Source organism: Pocillopora damicornis, chromosome 7 (genome assembly GCF_964200805.1).
Source record: "Pocillopora damicornis chromosome 7, jaPocDami1.2, whole genome shotgun sequence".
NCBI lineage: Eukaryota > Metazoa > Cnidaria > Anthozoa > Scleractinia > Pocilloporidae > Pocillopora > Pocillopora damicornis.
In genome coordinates this window covers 23,480,131-23,504,411 of record NC_142676.1, presented here as the reverse complement: position 1 = coordinate 23,504,411, position 24,281 = coordinate 23,480,131, and the positions used below count along the sequence as shown (strand labels likewise).

Genomic DNA, 24,281 nt, shown 5'->3' with positions numbered 1-24,281 from the left:
AACATAGTTTGATGCGGAAGCATTTTCCATTGTTTTTGTAAATTTTTAATAGTCTTTAAAGGAATGTTGCTGTTATTGTTATCAGCCATTGGAGTGGCAGAGAGCAAACAAAGTGAAGCCGATCGTGAGTACTTGGATGTTAAATTTCGAAATAAAATTTAAGCATAGACTGCGCATCAAAGTGAATTGCAAACAGGGCAACACATAAGCATAGGTTATGTTTGTGAAAGACATGCTTTGTTTATTTACCTTTTGCTTCAATTCGTGGCCCTGGAAAAAAAGAGAAAAGCTAGAAAAATAAAGAGAGAAAGAGGAACTACCTTGCGTGCGTTACTGTTACCCTGAAGTTATGGGAGATCAAATCCTAGTATGAAAATCAGTGAGACTGTTTCTTCCTGATATGAGATGCTACAAATTTCAATGCCCAGTACTTATTCAATTCTTATTTCCTTTAACTTTGTTCTGAATGATAATTTGTAAAGATCACAAACGATTAACAAAGTTCCTCTCTCTTTTTTTAAAAGTGTAAAGTGGTGAAGATTTCAGCTACGGAGACACTACTTCACAGGGTAATTCTCCTTTATCAAGATTGGAATAGATTTTGGATCAGTTAGAATTGTATCGCATTACATACTTCCGATCAGAATAGATGCTACTCCACCGGGGGTTAACCCAATCCCCCTCTCCTCCCGGTTTTCGGGTTCTAATTTTGACTCCCAAGGAGGGGAGGGAGGGGGGGGGGTGAAGGAGAGCAGTTAAGTAACACTTCTGAATCTTATATAGCAACTGAGGATCTAAATTCCTTGAATACATAAATTGTACAATCACCAGAACGTTTCCTTCCTGATGAAAAACTTCAAAATCATGGATCTTTATTTCTCCGCAGCTCCTGGTCCATCAGATTGGTTTATAAAATGGGAACGATGCGGTGGCAATCGGCAATCTCCGATCAACATCGACACGACTCGGGTGAGAAAGAGACAGTTCCGAACTCTGAAAATAGAATTCGACAACTCCGGAGGCCTGGTCGCTGGGGACCTGGAAAACAATAGAAACTATCCCACTTTTTGTGTAGATAAAAGCAAAAGAACAGTGGGACTTAATTGAAGTCGGCTTACAGACACGTACGCATTGAAAGGGTTCCACGTGCACTTCGGATGCGAAAACGAACGGGGATCGGAACACACTCGTAATGGCCGACGTTATTCTGGCGAGGTAATAAGATGCGACACTCTTTTCCTTTCCAAAGGGGAATTTCTTTTGATTTGTTGTTTCGCGTCTTCTCTCAAATCACACAAAAAATTAACGTTTTGATTTGTGCAAGGGACCAGAGGCCTTTCATTCAGTCCCAGTGCTCAGTTTAGATCCCTGTTAAAATTCCAATACTCATTGGCAGAACTTCTGTTTTCCATCCAGGTTCATTTTCTCTTTGAAGATCCAAGTGGACGATATGCAGTAGTAGCCTTTTGGCTCAGGATAAATACTGATCATCACATGATTTAGATTTACATTTACAGAGTGCACGAGTCCAGGAACTGTCAAATTAATGGTTGTGGAAGGAATGGCTGTCACCCTGGCAAACTACTTCAAGTTACAGAAAGCTTTGGAATAAAAAATCATTTCTGACTCAGTCTACGCCAGCCGTAACATCACAAAGCAGAATAATTGCGCATTCACAGCTTTTATTTCACTCGGTATCTTTGGGGTTTTTCAAAGGAAGGGCAGTGGTACGGTGAAGGCCGTACCCAGCTTTCATTTCCACCTTATATTACATTATGCAACGCTTTTCCGAATATACCGCAACGAAGGTGTCTTTCTAGTATGCGCATAGGAATGGCGGAAAAGGAAGATTAATAATTTGTACCGTATTTTTCAAATAACGCTCTGTTTGTGTTCTTACCTAATTTTCTTCTTCGACATTCTACTACGAAAGAAAACGTGGTTCTAGAAAGGTTTGCGAATCAGCTGGAAAAGGTTAAAGAAGTTGGTACGTGAGTTTAAAATATATACTCCATTCACACCAGTTTTAAAACTGGACGTTCTGTTGAAAACGATTTACTACTTAAACCGATTTTTCTCGACTTCCAATATTGCACTTTGGAAAAACGGAAGTAGCCCTTTCTTGAGTTATGGAAAACTTAGTTTTTAAGTTCTCTGCTTTTGAGTTACATTGAATGAAAATACTGAAATTAAAATTGTTTCCACAGATGAGTCAACGGAAATAAAGAAGGCGATTGGAATTACTCTGATGAATCTTATACTACACAATATTCGGCAATGAAAAACTTTGATATCGGCCGACTATTACCACTACAAAGGCTCCCTAACCACCCCTCCCTGCTGCGAAAATGTGGCGTGGTTCATCTTGAAACCAAGAATTCCTATGACGCCGGACTGTGAGGTATTTATGAAACAGCAGGGGCGGATCCAGGAATTTTGGATAAGGAGGGGAGAAGGGGCCGGAGGTGCAAACTAAGCTGGGAAATATTCAAAATAAACCAAATACATATATAAGGGCGGGAAATAGTAATTTGTTAGCTTTTTAACTAATTGGTTGAGAAGACTTGAGATACAGCTAATAATTGAAACAATGGAATTACAGATTACTTTCAAAAATAGCTTCACCCTTTACACCCTGACATCGGTATGCTGATGAGGAAGCTTCGATCAAGAGCTTCTTCAGTTGTTTGGGCACTTTTCACGAGCGGCCAAGCATAGCAGTTTCGCTTTCCGCATCCAACAACTTTTTGGACGAACCGTGCTGATTCTCTTTGCTCTTCAGGTGCCTTTCAAGCGATGTACAAATCACTTTTTGATAATTTGTGGTGAAAAAATCTCCATGAGTTAACTATATTTTCGTTTAGAGTGAAATTTCTTGAGCAAAGTATCAAGCTCAAACATTTCGTAGTTCTCGATTTTTTTGGCAGTCATCCTCCTCAAGGCGACATTTTTTCCTAAAAACAAAGAAAAAAGCAGTGCTTTTTCAGTGTTGTTAGTGTCTCGCCTAAACGCGTTAAAATATTTGCAAAACTAATTTTGATAAATTATTTTAGCATGCACGCGATTCTTGCCTGTTGTCGCTACATAGGCTGTCTCGAAATTTTTTAATGAATATTATCTATATGTAACCACATGATTTCTTCGTGCAATTTAGAATGAATAGGCACATGTGAATTTTTTTCAAGATTTTCTGATTTTGTTAGTCGCTAGAATTTTCTCGTCAATTATCCCAAATTGCACTCAAAATCCTGTGATCACCTATTCAAAAATTTCTATCGCAGCGAAAACTTCATATCCCAACACAAAACATCCAGTGATGTCACAGTATGGCGGCGCAGTTTCCCCACGGCATACGGCGCAATTTTTCCCATACTGACGTCCCACTTGGTAAGTAACATATATGTATCCATACTACTTAACATAATGCTACTATATGCTGACTGTGGATGTGGTTGAATAGAATCTTAGGAAAGGCTTGGATTAAACGTGAAACCGAAAGTGTCCTAACTTTCACAGAGACTTTCATGGAATAATTGACAAGAAATATTTGCCTTTTAAATTCCTTTTCATTCGGGCGTACTTGTTTGACTTGTTTTGTTTTGGTTGTTTGTTTGTTTTTACGTCATTTTAATGTTGTAAATGCAACTGCTCTTCAATGGTAAGATTCACCTGGACTACTTGCACATTGACTTCCCAAATATATCATCAGTTTTCATGGATTTCGAAGGTTTTCAAAATATCTCAAAATCAAAGATGGCGAATCTTAGCATTGACGCGATATGATGACAGAAAAAACACTTTATTTATTGTACGCTTTATAATTACTGAGCTTTTAAACTCGTGTTTGTGATCAACGAGAAGGTGATGAGGGCCAAAGAGTAGTTGATGAGGCATAGTAGAGGAAACCTCAGGAAAAAGCTCGAGTAAAATGTAACCAAAATACGACGCAATTGTTTATTTCTTGTTGAGTTTATTAGTTTGTTTGTCACTCGGCCAACCAATGATTTTACATGTTCCATTTCAATTTCTTCAAGCCGGTTAATTGATAACAGCATAGACTTTGCGGCCATTCCGCGGCTGAATTGGTCTGAAGTTGTCACACATGTCCGGGGGGTCCTTAGGGAATCGACCTTTTAACTCCCTGAACTGCGACAGCTACAAACGAAACAAGGAAAGAAAGTGAATCTACAGCTCTTTTTTTTGAGATACATCTTAAACTAACCCAGACAAAATGCTATCATTTTCCTCACTTATAGCAATATATTAGGCTTTTTTAACTCAAAACAATATTTGAGGAAATAAATGAACCTGTCCTATCTACGCATGCAAGCTATTTTGAATTGAGCGTCGACAGTAACTTGCAATTGCATTGGTTCTTTTTGATTTGCTTTGTCTATCCTCCCAACAAATCAATTGCAACACTAATTCACAACTTGCTAAAAAAGGTGACAAATTTTGAGCTCTGTCGTGAAATGTTTTTCGTCTTGCGATAAACGTGGGACAAAGAAAAAATTCTGATTCCGAAGGTTTGAAGTTTGATTCCTTATATTGACTAGGACTTCTTCATTCTCTTTTTCCCGTCCTTTAGTATGGCTTTGGTTTGAGCTCTCACTGTCCACTTGTCATAGTTTATGTTCTTCTCAGAGGCCGTTGTATCAACTTGGGTGAGTTCTAAAGCTGGATAACAACAGCCATCCCGTGGGGAGGGTCAGGGGGTCAAGACCCTTCCCTCCCTCCCCACCCCTAATGAGACTTATGGGTTTCTTTTTTTATCCGTCTGACATCAAAATTCTCGCATCGATAGGGTTGCTTGAGTCTTACTTGGCTTTGTTGAAAATAAAATTACTATCATGCTTTCTCAAGCAAATTTTGGACCTCCTCAAAAAGTTTGATAAATACCTGATAGTCCGTGATAGGAACTCTATGTTTCAAGACAAACCACGACACGTTTTCGCAGCAGGGAGGGGTAGTTAGGGAGCCCATGTAGTGGTAGTAGTTTGACAGAACCAATGTTTTGTGCTTCCGAGTTTTGCGTGGTATAAGGCGCATCAGGCGAATTCCGACCGACTTCCTTATTTTTGTAGACTCATCTGTAAAGGCAATTTAATTTTTTGATGTTTGTGAATATTTTCTAACACTAAGAGCAATCACCATTTGGTGAAACCACAATCACGACACCAAAATGGATGGTGATTAAAGAACTACCATAAACGAGGTTTGTGGAAATATCTTCATCGACATTCTCATTAAAAAGATGTCCTTCGCCCTCCTTTAAGGTGTTTCATCATTTGATGTCGAGAAGTTCTCAAATGTTGCTTGAGATGGAAGTGAATAAAAAAAAAAACTCACAGAGCTACTGATGTTCGCTAAAAGTTAACCATTTCATTCTTAAGATCTCCTCAGTAATTCTCCTTGCTGTTTTCCATACAATTCGGCAAATTTGGTATTGGATCAATTAATAATCCCTTGATGTATATTTTTCTTGATTCTCAACACTTGTCTGCTTGGTATTGTATTAACATTGTTATGAGAAATTCTGTCCTGGTCACTCTCGGGAGCTAGGAGGTGAAACACCTTTCGCAAAACGCTTAATATATTATCCAGTTTCGCTCACGTACCAACATCGATAATCTTGTGCATCTGATTTGCCAACCTTCCCAAAATAGTGTTTTCATATTTGGAAGCCTGACAACAACATCATGCAAGACAAAAAACAAAGCGTTACTTTAACATTGGAATTACATGGTTCCAACTAACGGTTATCAGCGATTCTTGTAAGATACACTATTTTACAAGCATAATCAGTTTTATAAAGAAGTCTTCGTTCATATTCGGAAAAAAGGTGCTAAATGTTGAAAGAAAATAAAGGAAGAAATGAAGGCTGATTTAGTCTTTAATCAAGTGGCAAACTTTAGGAAAGTCTTTGGCAAAGTAGATTTTCTTTCATGATCAATAGACACCTAACGGCTCACTGAAATCTGACTGTTCACTTTCCCCTGTTACAATGTGTTTCCCTCTCTTTAGAAATACCACGTGGATACCGAGTTGAGTTTAAGCCCTACACGCGGTTCTTCCTCGTTTTCATTTTCCAAGCTGGCGTTTATTGGATCGAAAAGAATACGAGAAATCACTTATAGTAACGCACACAAACAATAAAACACCAATGGGAACATGAAGTATTATTATCAGTATGTTTACCCTGAGCCATACGGCTACTACTGCAATTCGTCCCTTTGAGTTCACAAATACAAAGTGAATCTGGAAGGAAAGCAGAAGTTGAGGAGTTAATTTCTTTTAATCTATTAATGAGTGTGGGATTTAAGTAAGGATCTGAGATAAGCACTAAGACAAACTGAAATGAAAGAAGAAGTGTCATTTTTATCTCTCCTTTCTCTTTGAACCCACTCACAAGTCAGAGGACAATTGTTTTTTTGTAATCCGAGAGAAAGATGCCTCAGAGCCGATAGAGCTTATTGACTCAAAAATAATAATGGTAAAAGAAATCCTGTTTGAAAACAATCAAGAGTTACATCTAATTACCTCGGCAGCAAAACGGTGGCCATTAAGAGTGTGTTCAGATCCTCGGTTGTTTTTACACCCGAAGTGCACGTGGAACTGATCCAATTTGTAAGTGCCCTTGAGGTGATTCCCTTTTAGTTTCGCTGTTCCTTTGTCCTTGTCTACGAAAAAAGTGGGAGCGTTTCCATTGTTTTTTAGTTCCCCAGTGACCAGGCCTCCCAGTCTGTCGAATTCTATTTTCAAAGTTCGGAAATGTCTGCGCCTCACCCGAGTCCTGACGATGTTGATCGGAGATTGCCGCCTGCCATCACATTGCTCCCATTTTTTATACCAATCTGACGGACCAGGAGCTAAGATAAAATAAAGAACTTTACAGAGATGCCTTAATTTTTGTCTCCGCTGTTACAAATGATTAATATTTTTTGTGTTGAATACATTTTAAGGCTCTTTCTAGAGTAACATAATCACTCTAACCCTCCCCCCCTCCCCCAAGAATAAAAACGAGTAGCTGAAAAACCGCCGCGGAAAACTGAACAAATGGGGAAGGGGAGGTGGGGGCGGGTAACCCTTGATGAAGTAGTATCTCTTCTGATTGGAAGTATGTCATGTTAAATTTCCTGAAATATATTCTAAACTGCATGCTCCAAAATTAATGTCAGTCTTGAAAAAGAAGGAATACCTTCCGAAGTAGTTTCTCCGTAGCTGAAAAATTCATCATCTTGCACTGTAAGAAATAAGAAGGGAAAAGAACTTAGTTTATCATTTAACGATTATTATTATTATTATTATTATTATTATTATTATTATCATTCCTGATGAGTAAACGTCAATAACAAGGGAAGAGACACGATGTATTTCGTAAGGAAAAAACGTTTTCAGTAGAGTCCGTCTTGGTTTTTCTTTTTTTTCTTCTCTCTTTCTTTCTTTCGGTTCTCCAGAGCTACGAACCGAAGTAAAAACAGGGGATGAAACACGTGCGACTCTTTAAGAAATATAACACACGCTATCGAATGTCAGGGTTTGCACTTCACGTTGATGTACGACAAAAGCTGAAAGTTTGTTTATAAACTGTTTTGGTACTCACGTTCCTCGCATTTTGTGCCCATTGTCACACCAAGGACCGATAACAACAGCAGCAACAGCAACATACCTTCAAAGAAAATTTTGATTTATTATGATTGTACGGATCGACAGATTTAGATAAATAATTAGATTAGACAAAAGGGTTAAAACGTTTTTTTTATCTGCCTGTCTAACAGAACATCAGCAAACTTAATTTTAATTTTAAAAAAAGTGACTCCTTTGTGGAGCAAGTATTTCTGACTGTTTGAACAAATTTCTTAGACTTTAGTTCCTAAGATCCACTCTCTCGAGGTAAATTCAGATTTAGTGATCACCTTTAAATGGAAATACATTGAAAACTTGAGCAAATTACATGTATCTTGCAACAGCTGTGACATGAGATAAAAATAATATTTCCGTAAAACACATCCATCCTCGAACAAAGTTTAGTGAAATAGAAGGAATCAGCTCACTGGATAACGATCAGAGATTAGATCTGTAATCAAGAGACAATTTTTTGCCCGTTGATGCAATGAAAGACTATCACACCTTGTTCTACTTTTCCACAGAGTAGCAAAAGCGAAGAAAGGAAGGAGATAAGTCAAGTCCATTAGTAACTCCTAATGCAACATAGGCAACTCTCATAGCTAGAATCGTGGTTTAGAAATGATAACTCTAATAGACTTATTCTTCTTTCACACCAGCAAAACGTGTTTAGTTAACCTGGGTTCAACTAATTGAAAATCAGAAACCGAAGGGAGAAAAAATAAATTTCTAAAAGGATTCAATCAAACTTTAAATTAATTTTTCAATGAACTACATCGAATTAAGCAGCTTCTACGAAGAAAAAACAACATTTAACCGTGTTTAACGAAGAAGCTTTAAGACATGTTTAAGCTTTGGTGTGAATGGAGTATTAGTTTCTGGTTTTCGGTGGATTATTCTAAACCACGCATTAAATCTCCTCAGCATCTGAACACACCCGCATGAAAAATGGAAAGAGCATAGCTGATAACGAAGACAAAATTCTGATCACTTTATAGCAAAATCAAACACGACTTACCGAGGTCGATTTTGGTCTCCACTTAGTAGTTAAGCTTCGTCTTCGTACTAGGGGTAACTCAATGAAGTTCAGGAAATCAGGGATGTTTATATACATAATCGAGAGTATTACAGTGGGCGTTGATTGAATAGTTTAAATCTAATTTTAGTGGATACTGATAACCGGGAGTATCAAAATAAGCGATGATTTACCTCATAAACGTGATATTTGACAGTTCCATTCTAGTATTTTTGTTCCTTGTTACTAATCATGAATTAGTGACCTTAGTTAAAGAGGTATATGGTAAATTAATGAGATCAATATTGTCTAAACGGAACAATATAGAAATAGTAAAAAGAAGTAAAAATATATTCCGGTGTGATTAAATATATTAAGCTTTACTTTTTATTTCACTTTTGTTTTCTACGCCTGTTCACTGTCTGCCATACCACAAACGGCGAAGCTGGGGGTTAAAGAATAAAAGCTATGTAAAAAGGGTGAAATCGAGTCACGGTGATTTACAGAAAATTTGTCAGAAAACACAAGTAATATTTGTTTGGAGAGCCAAAGTAGGCCATGCTACGTCATGATAAGGCATCCAGGAATAATCAGTCTGATATTTACTCTAATATTTATTAAATGTGATATGGAATGAACAGCCTTGACAATACAAGGTTTATTAGAAACTCCAAAGTAAATATCATCGGAAAAAAACAAGGAACTTTTCTGTGTTACAAAACAACAAAAAACAATGCAAAATGCTGAATTTCGATTGAATTGATATATTTCTAGTTCACTATTGAAAAACTTCACCTTTAATATTTTTCTATCTCTATCAACCACGGTGAGAGCAAAAAGAAAAGAAAAATTGCACCTCTGCATGAATATCTATTTTCAGACTAAAACAGATATCACGAGATTTTACATTTCAAATTACAATTTTCGCACCTCATTAAAGAATGCGGTCATGCCGGCGACCAATAAAACGCAATATCGAACTCCCTGACGAGTTTCACGTCAAAGAACTCTTTGGAACTAGCAGTCATTTCGCTTAACGGGGAATTCGCATTTTGACGAAATCCAAGATTCACCGGGAAAAGTAGAAAGAAAGTTGGCAAAGCAAGCTAAGGAGATAGAGAAACTCTACTTTTATTTTTTTGGCTCTGGCTCTTTAATGTACAGATACCAATAGCACACCTCATGCAAATGAGGGTCAATATCGACTGACAAAGACCTGACATATACTGCCCACACAACACTACAGTTGAACCCCGGAAACTCGAATTGCCAAGGGAAATTGAAATTACTTCGTGTAATCCGGGCTTCGAGTTAGAGAGGTTTTGAACAAAAAGACCAGAAACAATTGATCCATTCCAGAGTACGTGGCATTATTTCTCTTTGCTGGTAAGAGCTGTCAAAACTGTTTTGTTACGGACATACAAACGTGTGATATCGACAAAGGTCAATTTATCATAACATATAAATAAGAGTAAAGGTAATCTTTCGGTGCAAAATGTTAAGGGGTTTCGAGTTATAGGGGTTGAAATTACTGTAAATATATACGGAAAATGCAAGGGAAATAAGTTTTGCTCCGAATTTGCGGGGAATTCGAGTTAACGAGGGTTCGAGTCATCGGGGTTCAACTGTACTTCAATGATTCTTGGAAACAGTGCGCAGTCTCTTTCCGCGTCTAATAAAATGTTTCCTTTGTGACATGTGCATGTACTCCTTCTTCTTGAGAATCGTCAAAGACTGGAACAGTTTGCCAAACCATCTCTTCACTGACGAAATTAGCGTTGACAAATTTAAAAAAGGCTTAAAAAGATGGATGATGATTAATTGACACAGAACCTCATATTTTAATTGTACATATTTTCACTTTTTACAATTTTTTGATAGTTTTAAAGTTCAGTAGGGGACCTCTTATAAGAACAACTTCACAGTCCACCTTTTTAAATATGTATCGTGTATCATGTTTATAAGCATATATGTAGTTGAATAAAATATTATTATGAACTATTCTTTCGTAAAGGACCCTATAAAGTATCTTCTAGCACAAAAAAATATATCCTAGTACAAATTATTATTCCAGAATATCCTCCAGTACTGAAATGTTTCGAGCATACATATAGATGTATCAAATGTAAGGATTTCGTCACACATACTTTCCTACGGCCGCACCCCTGTTTTGCTCCCTCAAAAATTAAACTTCAAAGTAAGTTATGTCTCCTTCTCCTGTTGGAAATGTATAGAAGTATGAAATTTATATACATGTCGATACTTTGGTCGCTTTCTATGCCAACAGTCGAGCTTTGTTTGCAAGAGAGCTTTCATAAATAGAAACCAGACCAGGTTGTGTCGGCATAAATTTTGCATGGCCGACTTACTGTCTAATCATAAGTTCTTGGTAAGTAATGGCGAAAACAATACATTTCCATTGAAGCTAAGGCTTTGTTTCGGAGCAGTATGGGGTTCTGAGGAAATCTTTCCGAAAAATTATCCAAAAGAAAATATTGTTTAACAACATATCATCGAAGAAATTTATGACAAACATGCATTATGGCCGGATATTTTATATTAAGATCGTTGGAGTGAAAGGGTAAACTGAAAGTAATAGAAAGTTTACTTAAGACTCTTGCCCCCCCCCCCCCCCCCAAAAAAAAAAACCCTGTTATTCTCAGACCAATGGCCTCATATCTTCGAGTTCCGTCAGTTTTGATATTTCCACAATCCCTTCTCTTAAGGCTTCATGAGTGTTATGCAATCACTGCATATCACTCACTCATTCCTTTTTAAAAACAATATTGTATATCATAACTATTTTCCCCTAGTATAAGTGTGCCAGTGTCTTTCAAGGAGACATCTCAAAAGGTACAAGGTGGGTTCAGCGTGTTGAAATTCAAAGTTGCCGTGGACCACTAAACTCGGAAATGAATTATGAAGGGGTGAAACACCGACTTCATATTCAAACTTTTTATCCACTTACTTCTCCCCGTTCTTTTCATGCGGAACGTCACCTTCTCTGATCAGAAATCGGCATTCGAGACGCTCAGCGTATTTTTTCTTTTTCCGCTTTAGAAAAAAGGTAGATTTCAATCTTTTTAGAATACAGTTCATCGATATTGTGTTTTCTGGCGATCGAGTGTTCAAATTCCAGATCAACAATGTTTGAAAACAAGGCTTATAAATAGGAAAGTATATTAATCAGTTGAGCCCTATATATTCGGTTGAACATGTGAAAGCCTTGTACGCTAGCAGACTAACCAAATAGTTAGCAGGAGTGGAAACAAGAAGTGATTGAATGATGGATGCAAGAAGTGAATTTTGGGTCATAAAAACAACTCGGAAATTCTCCTCCAGCCATTTTTCCAAATAAATTACTCTAACAACTTTTGCATGCGTAGGGCCACTGGGAATGATGGGAATGTTCACGGACGGACTCACTGCACGATTACAAGGAGTCTTCATTGCCTTGGGAACCCTAGACTCGAAAATTATATCTTGGGATCCACTGGGAATTATTTGCTGATTAAAACGGTAAAGCAATCTCGAAGTAAAACAACCGTTTAACATACAGCCAATGATGTAACAACAGTATGGCAGCCAATGATGGGCTGGTGTCATATTCCCGTTTTAAGAGAGCTATGAGGATCGAAATCATCGACCATTTTTTAAAATTCATCTCCCATTTCAGTAATAAATGATTCTTATCGAGAGCCCATCACTTTGAGTACATTCAGCAAGGAAGAAAAACGGGAAATAGCTGACTACAAGACAGCCAGGGATTTACCTACCACTGCAACACAAGCGGAAAAAAACGACCTACCGGCTTTGCTCTGCACGAATAAATGAAAATGCTTGCAAGGCGTCAACCATTGAGAAGGACGGGACCTTTAATGGTGGAAAAAATACGCACAATCACACTATAGAGGGTGAATACAACACTAAGGAATCAGAAGTTGACTACGCACCGGGTTCAGCGCACGAGGTAAATTGTACTTGAAGTATGATGACACTAAAATAATGTTGACTTCGATATTGCCAGGGAGCAAATAATACTTGACGTGTACCTGTATTTAGAACAGAAGACAGGATCTTCTTGTTTAAGGAAATGCATAATCATATTCTGCGTACATTGTTCAATAATTTTTTTGCCTGACTAATCTGCGAAGTAAATACCAGTCTATTAAGTTTGTGAAGGTTCATATTTAGCTTATTTACCAAACAACATCCAAACAAAAATAACTATCAGATCCAGACCTTGCGCTGGTGACATCTGAGGTCGTATTGACGAAAGCCCAATACTTCGTGAGACCCCATTTCAAAAAAGTTAATGACAAAAAGGACTTGATTTGTTTCTTATTGATTCGAACAATCCCATACTTTGCAATCTCATAAATCAAGGTTTGAGCTGCAAGCTGGAAGGTGAAAAATTAGCACTACCTTGAATGCAAAATCTGTGCGAGGTAGATTCAATTAATATCGAGTAATTCAATATCTTGACGCTGCGGTGCACTTGGAAATGAAAAATATTTTGCACAGATATTGGACGTTGATGCGTCATGCCTATGTTCCACGATATCATTATTTTTTAGCTCTTTCATTATGTAATATTTTCATATTTCCTTCCATTTAGGCTCTATGAATTTTATACACTCACTGCATAGTTTAACAAATTTTCATTAAGCAATTTTTTTTATAAATATCGATGTTTTTTATATTGATACAAATAAGCCAAGATCCTCAAAGTGGGTATCACAAGGGTATAGGACCAATTCAAATGAACGATTCCCTCAGGAAACGAAATGATATGTTCGCACGTAATTTAATGTAAATTATCGCGGCTACGATAGCTCGCAAGAGAAACAGGATCGATGTTAAGTGCTTGATAACCGCCCTATATCCGATTTGGGTTGCGCGGGCTCAATCAACGTTTTTAACGGCTTCCAAAAAAGTGCGCCGAATATTAGTTTGTCGTTGCCTTGTTTCGATCTCATATGAGGAAGAAGATTTCAGCGGCCAATACTGCCTTCCGCTCCAAGGTTAACTTGTACTTTGGGAGGGCACTCAAATCTGGGTTCATATGGAGTGATATAATAGGAATATTGGGAGTGTCAGGTGGGTTATTGGTACGATAATTCATAATAGGAATATTGGGAGTATCAGGTGGGTTCTTGGTACAATAATTCAATGTCAAGCGATCGACGGAAGATTGTATCAATAAGATGAGGTCTAAGAAACTGAATCCTGCTTGATCGGACTTAACCTTCATTGAATCCTGTTCATACTGTACTGATTGCAGGACTGACAAATTTAATTTCAGTTACAGAGCTCGAGGTTAGGATAAATTACGACTGAACATGGGCCGAATTATGTACTTGAAGGCTTCAATTTGCAACAAAATTAAGCTCTTGTTGTATGATTCATAATTGAACATTCCCCATCCCCTTTCAATAATATTTCTGAACAGAGAGGTACTGGATTGCTCGGCTAGAGAAGGGATCATAGGAAAGGACTAAGGGTTGCAACTGACATGCTATTAAATATATTAATTGATGTACAACAACTACTCTGTTGCAGATTGTAATAGTATGATCTAGGAAATTAACCCATATCAATTTTACATATTTTTTCCTTGACTTTGAGTACTTGACTTAAAAGGGTAAGAGAGCAATATGCCGTAGATAACATCTTGTTATGCGTTTTCATTTTAATTTGAAATTTAATGTAATGGTCACCAAGCAAAAGCAGCAACCCGCCATTTTGACTCCCAACCTTTTACCACGAGTTGAACAAAGAAGCTTAGGGCAGAGTTACCTAAAAAGTAATTTTCACATCGAATGAATTCTGATGAGCAGGTAATATATAATTTGTACTAATGAGAGGTAGAAAATTCATTTCAAGATAGAATTCAAAATACTTTCACTGCTGAAATTGTTCTTTAGGATGACCCATTGACTTGAAATCTGATCATATCTTACCGGGAAGTCTTGACAAGGTTTCTCAACATTGTAGTTATCGTAAAACAGAATTCTCGCAAAAGCAGATTTTTCTACAGTTATCAAGATCATCACACTTTTCTTTAGAAGAAAATATAGTTCAGAGAATACTTGAATTTAGGCGAAATATTAAAGAGATTAAAGAAAGAAATGCGTAAGAAAAACAGAAAATGTGGAAAACAACGAAAAAGAGTTTCAAAGACAACAGAGTAACAAGACTAAGAACACATCGCAAAAAAAAGATCATACGTCCATTAAGCTCTTGATTTGTCATAGGAAGACATAATATGGTGTAATATTATTAGACAATGAAATACTACTTTAGTATAAAATACTTGCTCACCTTGAGTTGAAATTCTTAATTTCACTCATTTTATTCGTTAGATTTTTAAGCTTCTTGCAAATAAATTTCTCACTTTCGAAGAGAATTCTCTCTGCTAAAGAATCAGTTATCATAAGGTGGAATTCTCCATTTCAAAACAGGAAGGAGAACGAAAACAACATGGCGTCGACAAAGAAGAATGGGGTAGCATACAAATTGTTGGACACGAGGGAAAAATTGGGACTAGGAAAAAAAACGAGAAATAAACAAACTATACTCGTCTTTCCTGACAGCTCGGCAAGCATTAACTGGAAGTCCACAAACCGAGACGCCCGATTGGGTTGTTATGAGTAATTATTGAAAATATAAGCTTTTAGAAATCTCCAGACTGCTGAGTCATGCTGACTTGCATACCATAGAACTTTCCATAACATTTAATCAAGTCATGCATTTATTATGTAATACTTCTAGAATAGTTCTTATGTAAGCTTCTGGAATGTTCCAGAACACTTTGTGAATACATGTAAAGACTCACTTATGTTGTAGTAGGGGTAGTTGTCGTTATCGGATTGACGACTGTTTTGAAAACTATACCGAGAGAGGATACCTGCGGAAGATTGCTTATTTCAAGGAACTTTGGAGAGAGCAGTGAGATTGTGTCAGTGGTGAGCTAGGATATAAACTGTGGTGGGCTTAATTAAGCTAATTAACGATAAGTATTGTACTGTTTTTAGGAGTCGCTCCATGTTAAGAACATTACTCGCTCTTTAATAAAGTAGTTGAGTTTGTAAGATTGTAGTGTTTTTCTGTCGGTTAGATTATACCGTAACAGGGAAATCTCTCGCCGTCAAGTGCGGCTGGCGTACAAATATAAGATAGGGGAGGCTAAGAAAGTGTCTTTCAAGGCACATATAGTCGTGGTAATGACGCCGTAAAAAGGATTAATGGGTGGACTCTTTCACTTTATGGAAGGGGACTGTTCAAACGAGAGATTGATATCGCCGCGAAATGCCGAAATCCGTGTCTCCTCCAGTTCATTGGAGCGACCATTGATGAGAGAAGTCCTCTCTAATCACTGAGTTAATGGCATCAACTCTGCGGGTACTGTTGGATAAAAGATCACTTCCAACAAGTGAAGAAATCTCCATCTCTTTGGATGTGGTTCAAGCACTTAATTATCTGATTTTTAGAAGGACTCGTATCCGATTATTCATCGAGATGTACGTGGTAGTAACGTGTTGCTGTGGCGAGAAGCAAATCACTGAAGAGCAAAATTGTCGATTATGGAACAGCAAACTACACCCACAGAATATGACAGTTGGTCCAGGTGCAAGAATTTAAAGCGCATCAGAGGCATTCACAAATAATCAGACCGAGAGGGTATTTCTTAAACAAATTTTGTGTTTACATTTTGCATTCGCACCAATGCAGACCATGAAACTCGGGGTTAGCAAAGTCGAAAGCTTTTCGCAAATGAAAAAAGACTTCATGGAAGAGCTTTTGTTTTCAAAAAAAGTTCATTTTCATCATATCTTCTTTTTAAGGTTGATGTGTACAGTTTTGGTGTCCTCCTTTTCGAGGTATGCATTTGAACCAGATCCTTAGAAGATGCCTCCATGTTGACGGACCTGGTATTTCGGGATCTCGTTCGCAGATGGTTGCCGCGAGATCAAGGCGAGAAGGCGAGACCAAGAACAGCGAACTAGAACAACCAGTTTTAAAGAGGATCTTATCGGGTCCACTATAGGAACGTTAACCGTTCTTTTGAACTTTTGGTCCTATATACAATACTTTTTGCTAAAATATTTTCGTTCAACAAAAATACAGTAGGAAGAGTGTATGACCTTGAATAGCAACAAAACAAAAGAAAGGTGTTCTTTCGTTAGATCACGAGCGTGGAAAAAGCGAAAATTCTGAGCCCCAAAGAGGAAGCACGTTCCGATGCTCAACCACTGAGGCTCTGAGGTGAACAAGCTAAGCCATTTCAAGGAAACCAAGATGTGACAATCCATAACTTAAGGATCATGTGACAGGCATCCCGCATCCCGCTAAGATCAAAAGTGTCGAAAGCCTCGTGAGAGTTCATAGAGTAAAGAGCCCAATATTTTTGGAAAGAAACAGAAGCTAGACCCGAGGGAACTATATAAAATATGAAAATAATTGTGGAAACAAATCATGTCATTTCCCCAGAGTTAATACAGACTGTAACGATTCTTGTTTAATTGTACTTATTTTGAATACAAGGTATCGTTGCAAGTTAAGAATTTTTTGAACATTTTTCGCTACTTTTACCTCTTTACTTCTTTGTAACGTTTACTGCTTGTTGAGGATATCGAACAAAGGAACAGTTTTTTGATTAGATCAATTATCAATTACTTTGTGTGCCTAGTTACGATCGTAGTTACAATGCTTATCTTTTTCCTATTGGTTTGTAATCGGATCTTGTAGCGTCACCACGCGCATATAGAAGCTAAGTTAGCGTCCCTTTAAGCCAGAGTTTCGCAAGATTTCGCCTTGAATAGCAGTACCTTCGTTCTTTCGTTCTAAACCTTTGGCACAAGCGGAACCGATATGTAAGTAATTTTGTTAGTTTTATTTCAATGTGTTTAAGTTTAGTTTTTCGCCTTGGGCGATAGCGCACATTTGTACTGTGTTGTATAATAGTACAACTAATTATCTCGAAATCAAAAGAGTAATTTGAAAGAACTAGACGCTCAGACAGCAACGCCCACATTTTAGTCTTTGGGCTGTTAATCAGCCGCAAATGTTCATCGTGTAGCCGATCTTTGAATCTCGAGTAGTTTTAATTTAGCCTTTTATGATTTGTTTATGTTAATTTACGTTAATTGTTGTTATTTTAATCGCGTTATCGACATAGGTACGTAAAGCGTTTCTTTCATGCCTTTCGCACCAATTCAAGTAGATTCATGCATTCGTTATAATATTATTGTAATTTCAGTTTACGATCGTGATCGTCTTTGTGATCGTCTTCGTCTTTGTCTTCATGATCTGAATAAACACCGTTAACCGTCATCTTGGTTTTCGTGGTTTTACTACGACCTGTAAAATAGTCCCGACATCAGCGACACTTAGCGACACCCCTCGAAGTTTCGTCTCTCGTCGCAAGCGTCACACTACTTAACATAAGATATGCAATTTTCATCTCGCAAAGAAACAAGGCCTGCTACGACAAACTACAACTTACGTTGAACACTGGGAACAAAGATGAAATGTAGTTTATTACGCCAACTAGCCTTCATTACATTGCAAATACAATTGAGATACCTTTTCTAGCTTGTCCTCAAGCTCCTTTTGTTGAGCAAATCTTTTTAAAGTAGTAAATTAACCGACTGGCTTCACACATAGGGCTCTGATGAGTCCGCAAATGAAAAGATAGACCTGACTCCAGCGGCAGCCGTTATGCTCGGTCAGCTTCTTCCTGGAAAGTCGTCCTCACAAAAATTCACTTTTAAAGAAGAGAATGAACGAGTCCAGTTTTCAGGGAATGGAAATGAGAGATGGCAACATTCTGTCAGCTAGGAAACCGAATAGACTGTTAAGGGAAATTGAGAGGCCTTTCTTTCAGAGAAGCTTCATTTTATTTATTTCATTCTGCCAACGTAATTATCTTTTTGGCAAACTTGTCTCACTCGTGAGTAAACTGATACTCAGCTAGGTGGTCGGCGACCTCACCTAAGTTGTCAGTGAACTCCCTTAACATCAGAAGAAAAAAACTAATTTGCAGTGAAGGTTGTAGGAATTATTGACAGAAATATCATGATTTCTCACCACGTGTGACAAGATCGGTTTAATATTTCAATCCTGTGTGATTTTGATAAAAGCGAGTAATCGATTCGAAGCGAATCGATTTATGAAAAAGGTAATCGGGCAAAACAACTAATGGAGAAAAATGAAAACCTGGAAAAATTTGAGCAATAGCTGATACAATCCCAAGCCAACTGCGAGATAATTAAATGGAAACGGCCAAACTGCTGAGGGAAAAATAATATCATGAAGAGAGCTGATGATGACTTTCCCTAAAGCTGTCGAAACGTCAGTTATTACCATCGACAAACTGGAGTCTTCCTCAATACATAGTGTCGCACCCAATCGATAAGGAGAAAGTTTGAGGAGATGGGAAAACAGCTGGCACATATCCGAGGGCAACCACAGCAATAAAGAGGCTGAAAATCCACTATATAATTAATTGTGGTTTCAGCTGTGTAAACTCAAAACGGTGTTATATGTTTCCAACCGCTCTTTTATAGATACCTTATGGTACTCTACTTTTTTATTAACTCATTTTTATCAGTTGTTCTTTTAATTTCCTTAATAGACGGATCGACCCGCAAAACTATTAAGTGCGGGTCAACTAATTCTTAAAATTTCTGGTGAAACGAATAAAGTGTGAGTGTCAACGTTCTCTTATGGTATAAAGTTAACTAAAGGCGAGGTAAAGTGTCAGATTATGGAACGGCTGATTTCCCGCAGCAGACCATACATATTACTTTAGTTGTGTCTGCATGATGCTGCATTATACAATTCGCCTTCAGCACACACTCGTAAAACTCTGAAGGTATGTCCAATATAAAGTTTGTATCTATGATTTGCGCATTTACGTTTACCTTCGCAGGTTAGGACACTCATGGTGAGATGTTAAGTTCATTGGTTGCAGGCATACTGTGAGCCCTTACGTGACTTTTTTCCTGCGGTGATCTGGATTGGCCACAGATATTGAGGCAAAGGTGAAGTCCAGTAATATTCGTTAGCCACTGCAGCATCATCAGCTCCACCCCTCCTTCACTGAAAACGGCCAGAAAAGCCTTGGTCTCACGAACATAAAGACCAAACTAAAGCATTTTTAGGGCAGTTACTACAGATCTTAATTGACGCCTACAGCAAGTGAATTGGAGTCTTCCCAACGACCCGCATCGGTGTCACAGCTAGTATGGAATATCTCTTCAAGACTTTGCCACAAATGGGCTTCTTACTATGACTAAAAAGGAAGCACCTCATAACCAGCTAAAAAAGGAAAATGTCTTAAGAGACATTTCAGTCAAAAATCCATTTATATGACAGTTGCAGTTGCCGCCTTAGCAATTGTATTTGGTCAATATCGATATGAATATAATTTCATTACAAGTAATTTTTTTAGTTTGATTGTTTTATGTATTTAGTTTTTCTTTTCTTTATATTTTTCTTGTTATATGTGTATATATATGTATATATATATATATATATATACACGTATGTATATATATATATATATATATATATACACACATGTATATATATATATATATATATATATATATGTATGTACAGAATCCTATTAATCTAACCTCGTCTGAACTCACAGATGCAGAGCGCTCTCTCCTTAAGAAAGGACCAGCATTTTGCCCTGTGCCTAAGAACGTTGACCTGCAAAAGGTGACTGATGACATGGATAAATTTGAAAACCGGGAGTCGCTTTTCGGAATGTCAAAACACAGAAACGTAATAACCCACTTCGACTTATTACATCCTGTTGCGGTAGAGCAATCGAACGGCTTTCTGCTTTAACAGAATTCTATCTCAAACCTCTTTCAGAGAGTCTTCCATCTTTTTTTAAGGATTCTACTGATTTTATTAACAAATTAGAGGATTTGAATGCAAAAGGCCCATTCCCTGAGGGGTCCCTACTTGTGTCTTGGGATGTAGTCTCAATGTTTCCGAACATCGACAACGATATAGGTATTTCAGCAGTTAGAAGGGCACTTAACTCCAGATCTGTTAACATTCCTTCTACTGACTGTTTAGTTGAGGCCGTTGAAATTTGCCTCAGGGTAAATAATTGGCAGTTTTCTGGTCAGGATTTTGTTCAGAAACATAGCACGGCCAAGGGACCGAAAAACGCCTGCTGTTATGCAGATTTGGCGATGGGTGTCATCGATGAGAGCCAAATTTGGAGGTAGTCTGAAACCTATGCTTTGGTGGAGATACAGGGATAATATTTTTGACATTCGGACTCACGGTTTACCTAAATTATTGGAATTTACTAATTATATTAACGGTTTGTACCCTACTATCAAATTTGAATTGGTTTACTTTGACAGTCATTTGAATGTCCTTGATCTCACGTTGCATCTTCGTGACGGGTTTATTAGCAGTCATGTTTAAGCTAAACCCACTGATAGCCACCTCTACCTACCATTAGAGTTCACACCCCGTACATTGCAAAAGAGCAGACCCCTTTGGGGTAGCCTTAAGAATCAAACGCAATTGTTCTACTGACGACTTTTTGCAAAATAGATGTAAGGAATACAAAGGGTATTTGAAATCGCAAAATTATCCAGCGGAGCTTGTTGATAAACAGTTCAACATAGCTCTTAGTATACCAGAAGAATCCGACAAAGAAACATTATCTGGTACAACCCTCCTTTCAAACATCGGCAAATCATTTCTTAGACTGGCATCGAAGCATTTTCCAAAACATCACAAATACCATAGTTTATTCAACAAGAACAACGTAAAGGTCAGCTACAGTTGTACGGAGAACATGGGATCGATCATTAACAAACACAATAAGAAAGTACTATCTAACAACAACAACCAAGACAATAACGAAAGCCTTTGCAACTGCAGATCTAAACAACAGTGCCCCCTCAACAACAATTGCCTGTCTTCCAGCATTATCTACAACACACAAATCACCACTACAGACAACAAAACGACCCCTAAAAACTACATTGGACTGACCGAAGGAACTTTTAAACAAAGATTTAATCAACACAAGGTTACATTCCGACACAGAAAATACACTAACAGCACTGAACTATCCAAATACATCTGGCAACTGAAGGACAACTCTGTAAACTTCAACATAAAATGGTCCATTATTGCAAGAGCCAGGCCCTACAACAACACGACGAAAAGATGTGACCTTTGCCTGACCGAAAAACTCATGATTATTAAGTCCAACAGCAACAACTTGCTGAATAAAAGATCCGAACTTATATCTAAATGCCGTCACAAAAACAAGTTTTATCTAAAGAACATCTGACGTCTCCCTGCTACAATAGACTTTCGTCAATATATTCACACCTACTGCCCCATTGTCCTTCATTAATACACCCATATCCATTGTAATTGTCGCTTTTTCTCGCCTATTATATTACAAAAACCTATTGTAATCAAGAGCTACCTTTTTTATATATGTAAATTAGCCTACAAGAATGTCTTTCATTAAATCTGTCCGACGAGTGCGTAAGCACGAAACTCAGAGAATCTCCGAGTTTCGTTTCTGTTTGAGAACAGAGAATCATGCGTGTTTCATTTTACTTATTTTGAATTATTTATATGTATACATGTTTTAAATCAATCTACTTTCTTTATTGTCCCCTATTAGTGGAAGGATTTTTTCCTTCAGCTAGTTGTTTACTCACAGACAATAAGATAAAGTAACTATTCATTCAGTTTAGATTTGTTAGTGAATGATTCACTGAATTTAAGACGAGGAATAGAATTTTACAGGAGAAAACAGCCCCTACATATCTGTGGTCTGATGACTTGGTAGAGAGGCCTGTCAGTATATTTGGAAAGTAGAGATGAAGAAGTTTGAAGGGTTTGGAGGAACAATTAAGCACAGCAGAGATTCCTACAAACATACCTATCAACGCCTCAAACAAAAATAGTAATTACACCAGCAGAGTTGGCACTCAACCACCTTCTAACAAACCCCACTGGATCTAATTTAGCCATAGGTCCAGAATCATGGGGAAACCCAGCAGTTGTCACATCGTACCCCAAATAAAAACCAAAAATTTAAAGGAAGGGAAAGTGTTCCTTCAAAGAACGTAAATCTAGGGTCGAGTGGAAGGAGGTACTCAAAGAAATTAAACCTGACCCACTTTGATATCAAGCAAAGTATAACAATGAAGAAGTAGACCATACAGCTGTAAGCATGTGGATCAACTCCTTAAAAGGCAAGCTGTGCCCACAATGGTGATGAGGATGACAATCTTCCTCACACAGCAATTCATGCTCAGCCAAAACAGCCACCATAACAACCAAAACCACCAAAATTTATTTTGCATTTCTTAACAACTGCTTTTAAGTTGCAGTATATCAGATTAATTTATTTTCTATTTTTAATCAATTCTTTATCAAGATGGTGTATTTTATGTAATCTTAGGTACAAACATCATAAGGTGCCATGATCTAACTCTGGAAATGAGTGCTATATATTATTGTTGTTATTATTATTATTATTATTATTATTATTATTATTATTACTATCATTATTATTATTATTATTATTATTATTACTATCATTATTATTATTATTATTATTATTATTACCAGATGCAGAAGGAAAAAGTAAACTTACCCTTGTAGAAGTTGTAAAAAGGGGTTAGACATGGGATCATCAGTAGAACCTTTGAAGTCTAAACCTCTTGAAAGTCTCCACCCAAGTTGCCAAAGTATTCTCAGTGCACTAGCCAATTTTCGAGGGGTTTACATTCAGCCTCTGTGGCATGATTGTACACTGATTTTTGCCAGACTTGTACATCCCATTCCACTAAAGAACTGATGCTCTACATGTACATGCATTGCCTTTAAGTATTATTGCTTCCACTGTCTGTGGCAAGAAAATTCCCTCTTGTCTTTAGCCCAATGCATCAGTAAGCACTGGGCTCCTGGCTTTAGTCATCTGAAAAGAAGTGAAAAGCAAATGTTGATTATTTCAGTCTTCATCATCCTCTGCAATCATCAATCAGCTTTTCCAAGCCATGGAAACATTCTTCCACCAAATTGCAGAATGAAATGGTCACAGTTAAGGGGCAAAGAGTTTGAATAAAACTGGAATGATTTACAAAGTATACATTTTATACTAGTCTTCCATAAAAAGCAAAACTGTCATTTTAAGGATGCTGAATTGCACCTCAACAATATCCTCTTTAGAGACTTCTGCAAACTTATACTTGGAAAGAAAATAATAATCATTGTGAATGTTTATCTTTGATAACTGTATTGATATATCTGTAGTTATATAAGTCAAGACATTTAACTGGAGTAGTAGAAATGTGGTTGAACTAATCATTGACTGCATAACAATTGTAAAACCATGAATTGTGAAACAAGCTAAAAAAAAATCACAAAGTGATGAAGTCAAATTGAGAACTAGTGGGCTCAAGAGAAAGTCATGCAATCATGTCCACTTGCTGTTCAACTACATGTACACCATTTCCAGTTCCAAATCAAAATAATTTGTATCTACCCTAATATAGAGATTATCTCCAGGCCATTTTTGACCCTATTCTTAAGAATACACTACATGTTTATGAACATTTTAAAT

At 37.4% G+C, this 24,281-nt stretch overlaps 2 protein-coding genes and 1 pseudogene across 5 annotated transcripts in view; 2 read left to right on the top strand and 1 right to left on the bottom strand.

Annotated features, from left to right (window-relative positions):
• Positions 1–63: 63 nt before the first annotated feature.
• Positions 64–2,476, top strand: LOC113682221 (carbonic anhydrase 2). Its single transcript, XM_089213709.1, is given in 6 exon segments — positions 64–128; positions 532–569; positions 887–1,215; positions 1,417–1,476; positions 1,921–1,987; positions 2,208–2,476. Coding segments are annotated over 6 exon segments (828 nt in total).
• A 1,477-nt stretch (positions 2,477–3,953) lies between these two features.
• Positions 3,954–24,281, bottom strand: part of LOC149043219 (carbonic anhydrase-like) — a 21,798-nt gene continuing 1,470 nt past the window's right edge. The window contains exons 1-10 of one of the 4 annotated variants that reach the window (XM_089212380.1): positions 23,313–23,373; positions 12,450–19,747; positions 8,645–11,695; positions 7,604–7,669; positions 7,199–7,243; positions 6,541–6,869; positions 6,199–6,258; positions 5,619–5,685; positions 4,900–5,090; positions 3,954–4,155 (exon numbers count right to left, since the gene is read on the bottom strand). In XM_089212380.1, coding sequence (XP_089068506.1) covers positions 4,039–4,155; positions 4,900–5,090; positions 5,619–5,685; positions 6,199–6,258; positions 6,541–6,869; positions 7,199–7,243; positions 7,604–7,667 — 873 coding nt within the window. In that variant the 5' untranslated portion in view covers positions 7,668–7,669; positions 8,645–11,695; positions 12,450–19,747; positions 23,313–23,373 and the 3' untranslated portion in view covers positions 3,954–4,038. Of the gene's footprint in view, positions 4,156–4,899; positions 5,091–5,618; positions 5,686–6,198; positions 6,259–6,540; positions 6,870–7,198; positions 7,244–7,603; positions 7,670–8,644; positions 19,748–23,312; positions 23,637–24,281 lie in introns of those variants that run through there. The other 3 variants (XM_089212378.1, XM_089212379.1, XM_089212377.1) reach the window with 3 other exon arrangements.
• Positions 20,401–21,986, top strand: LOC149043220 (uncharacterized; annotated as a pseudogene).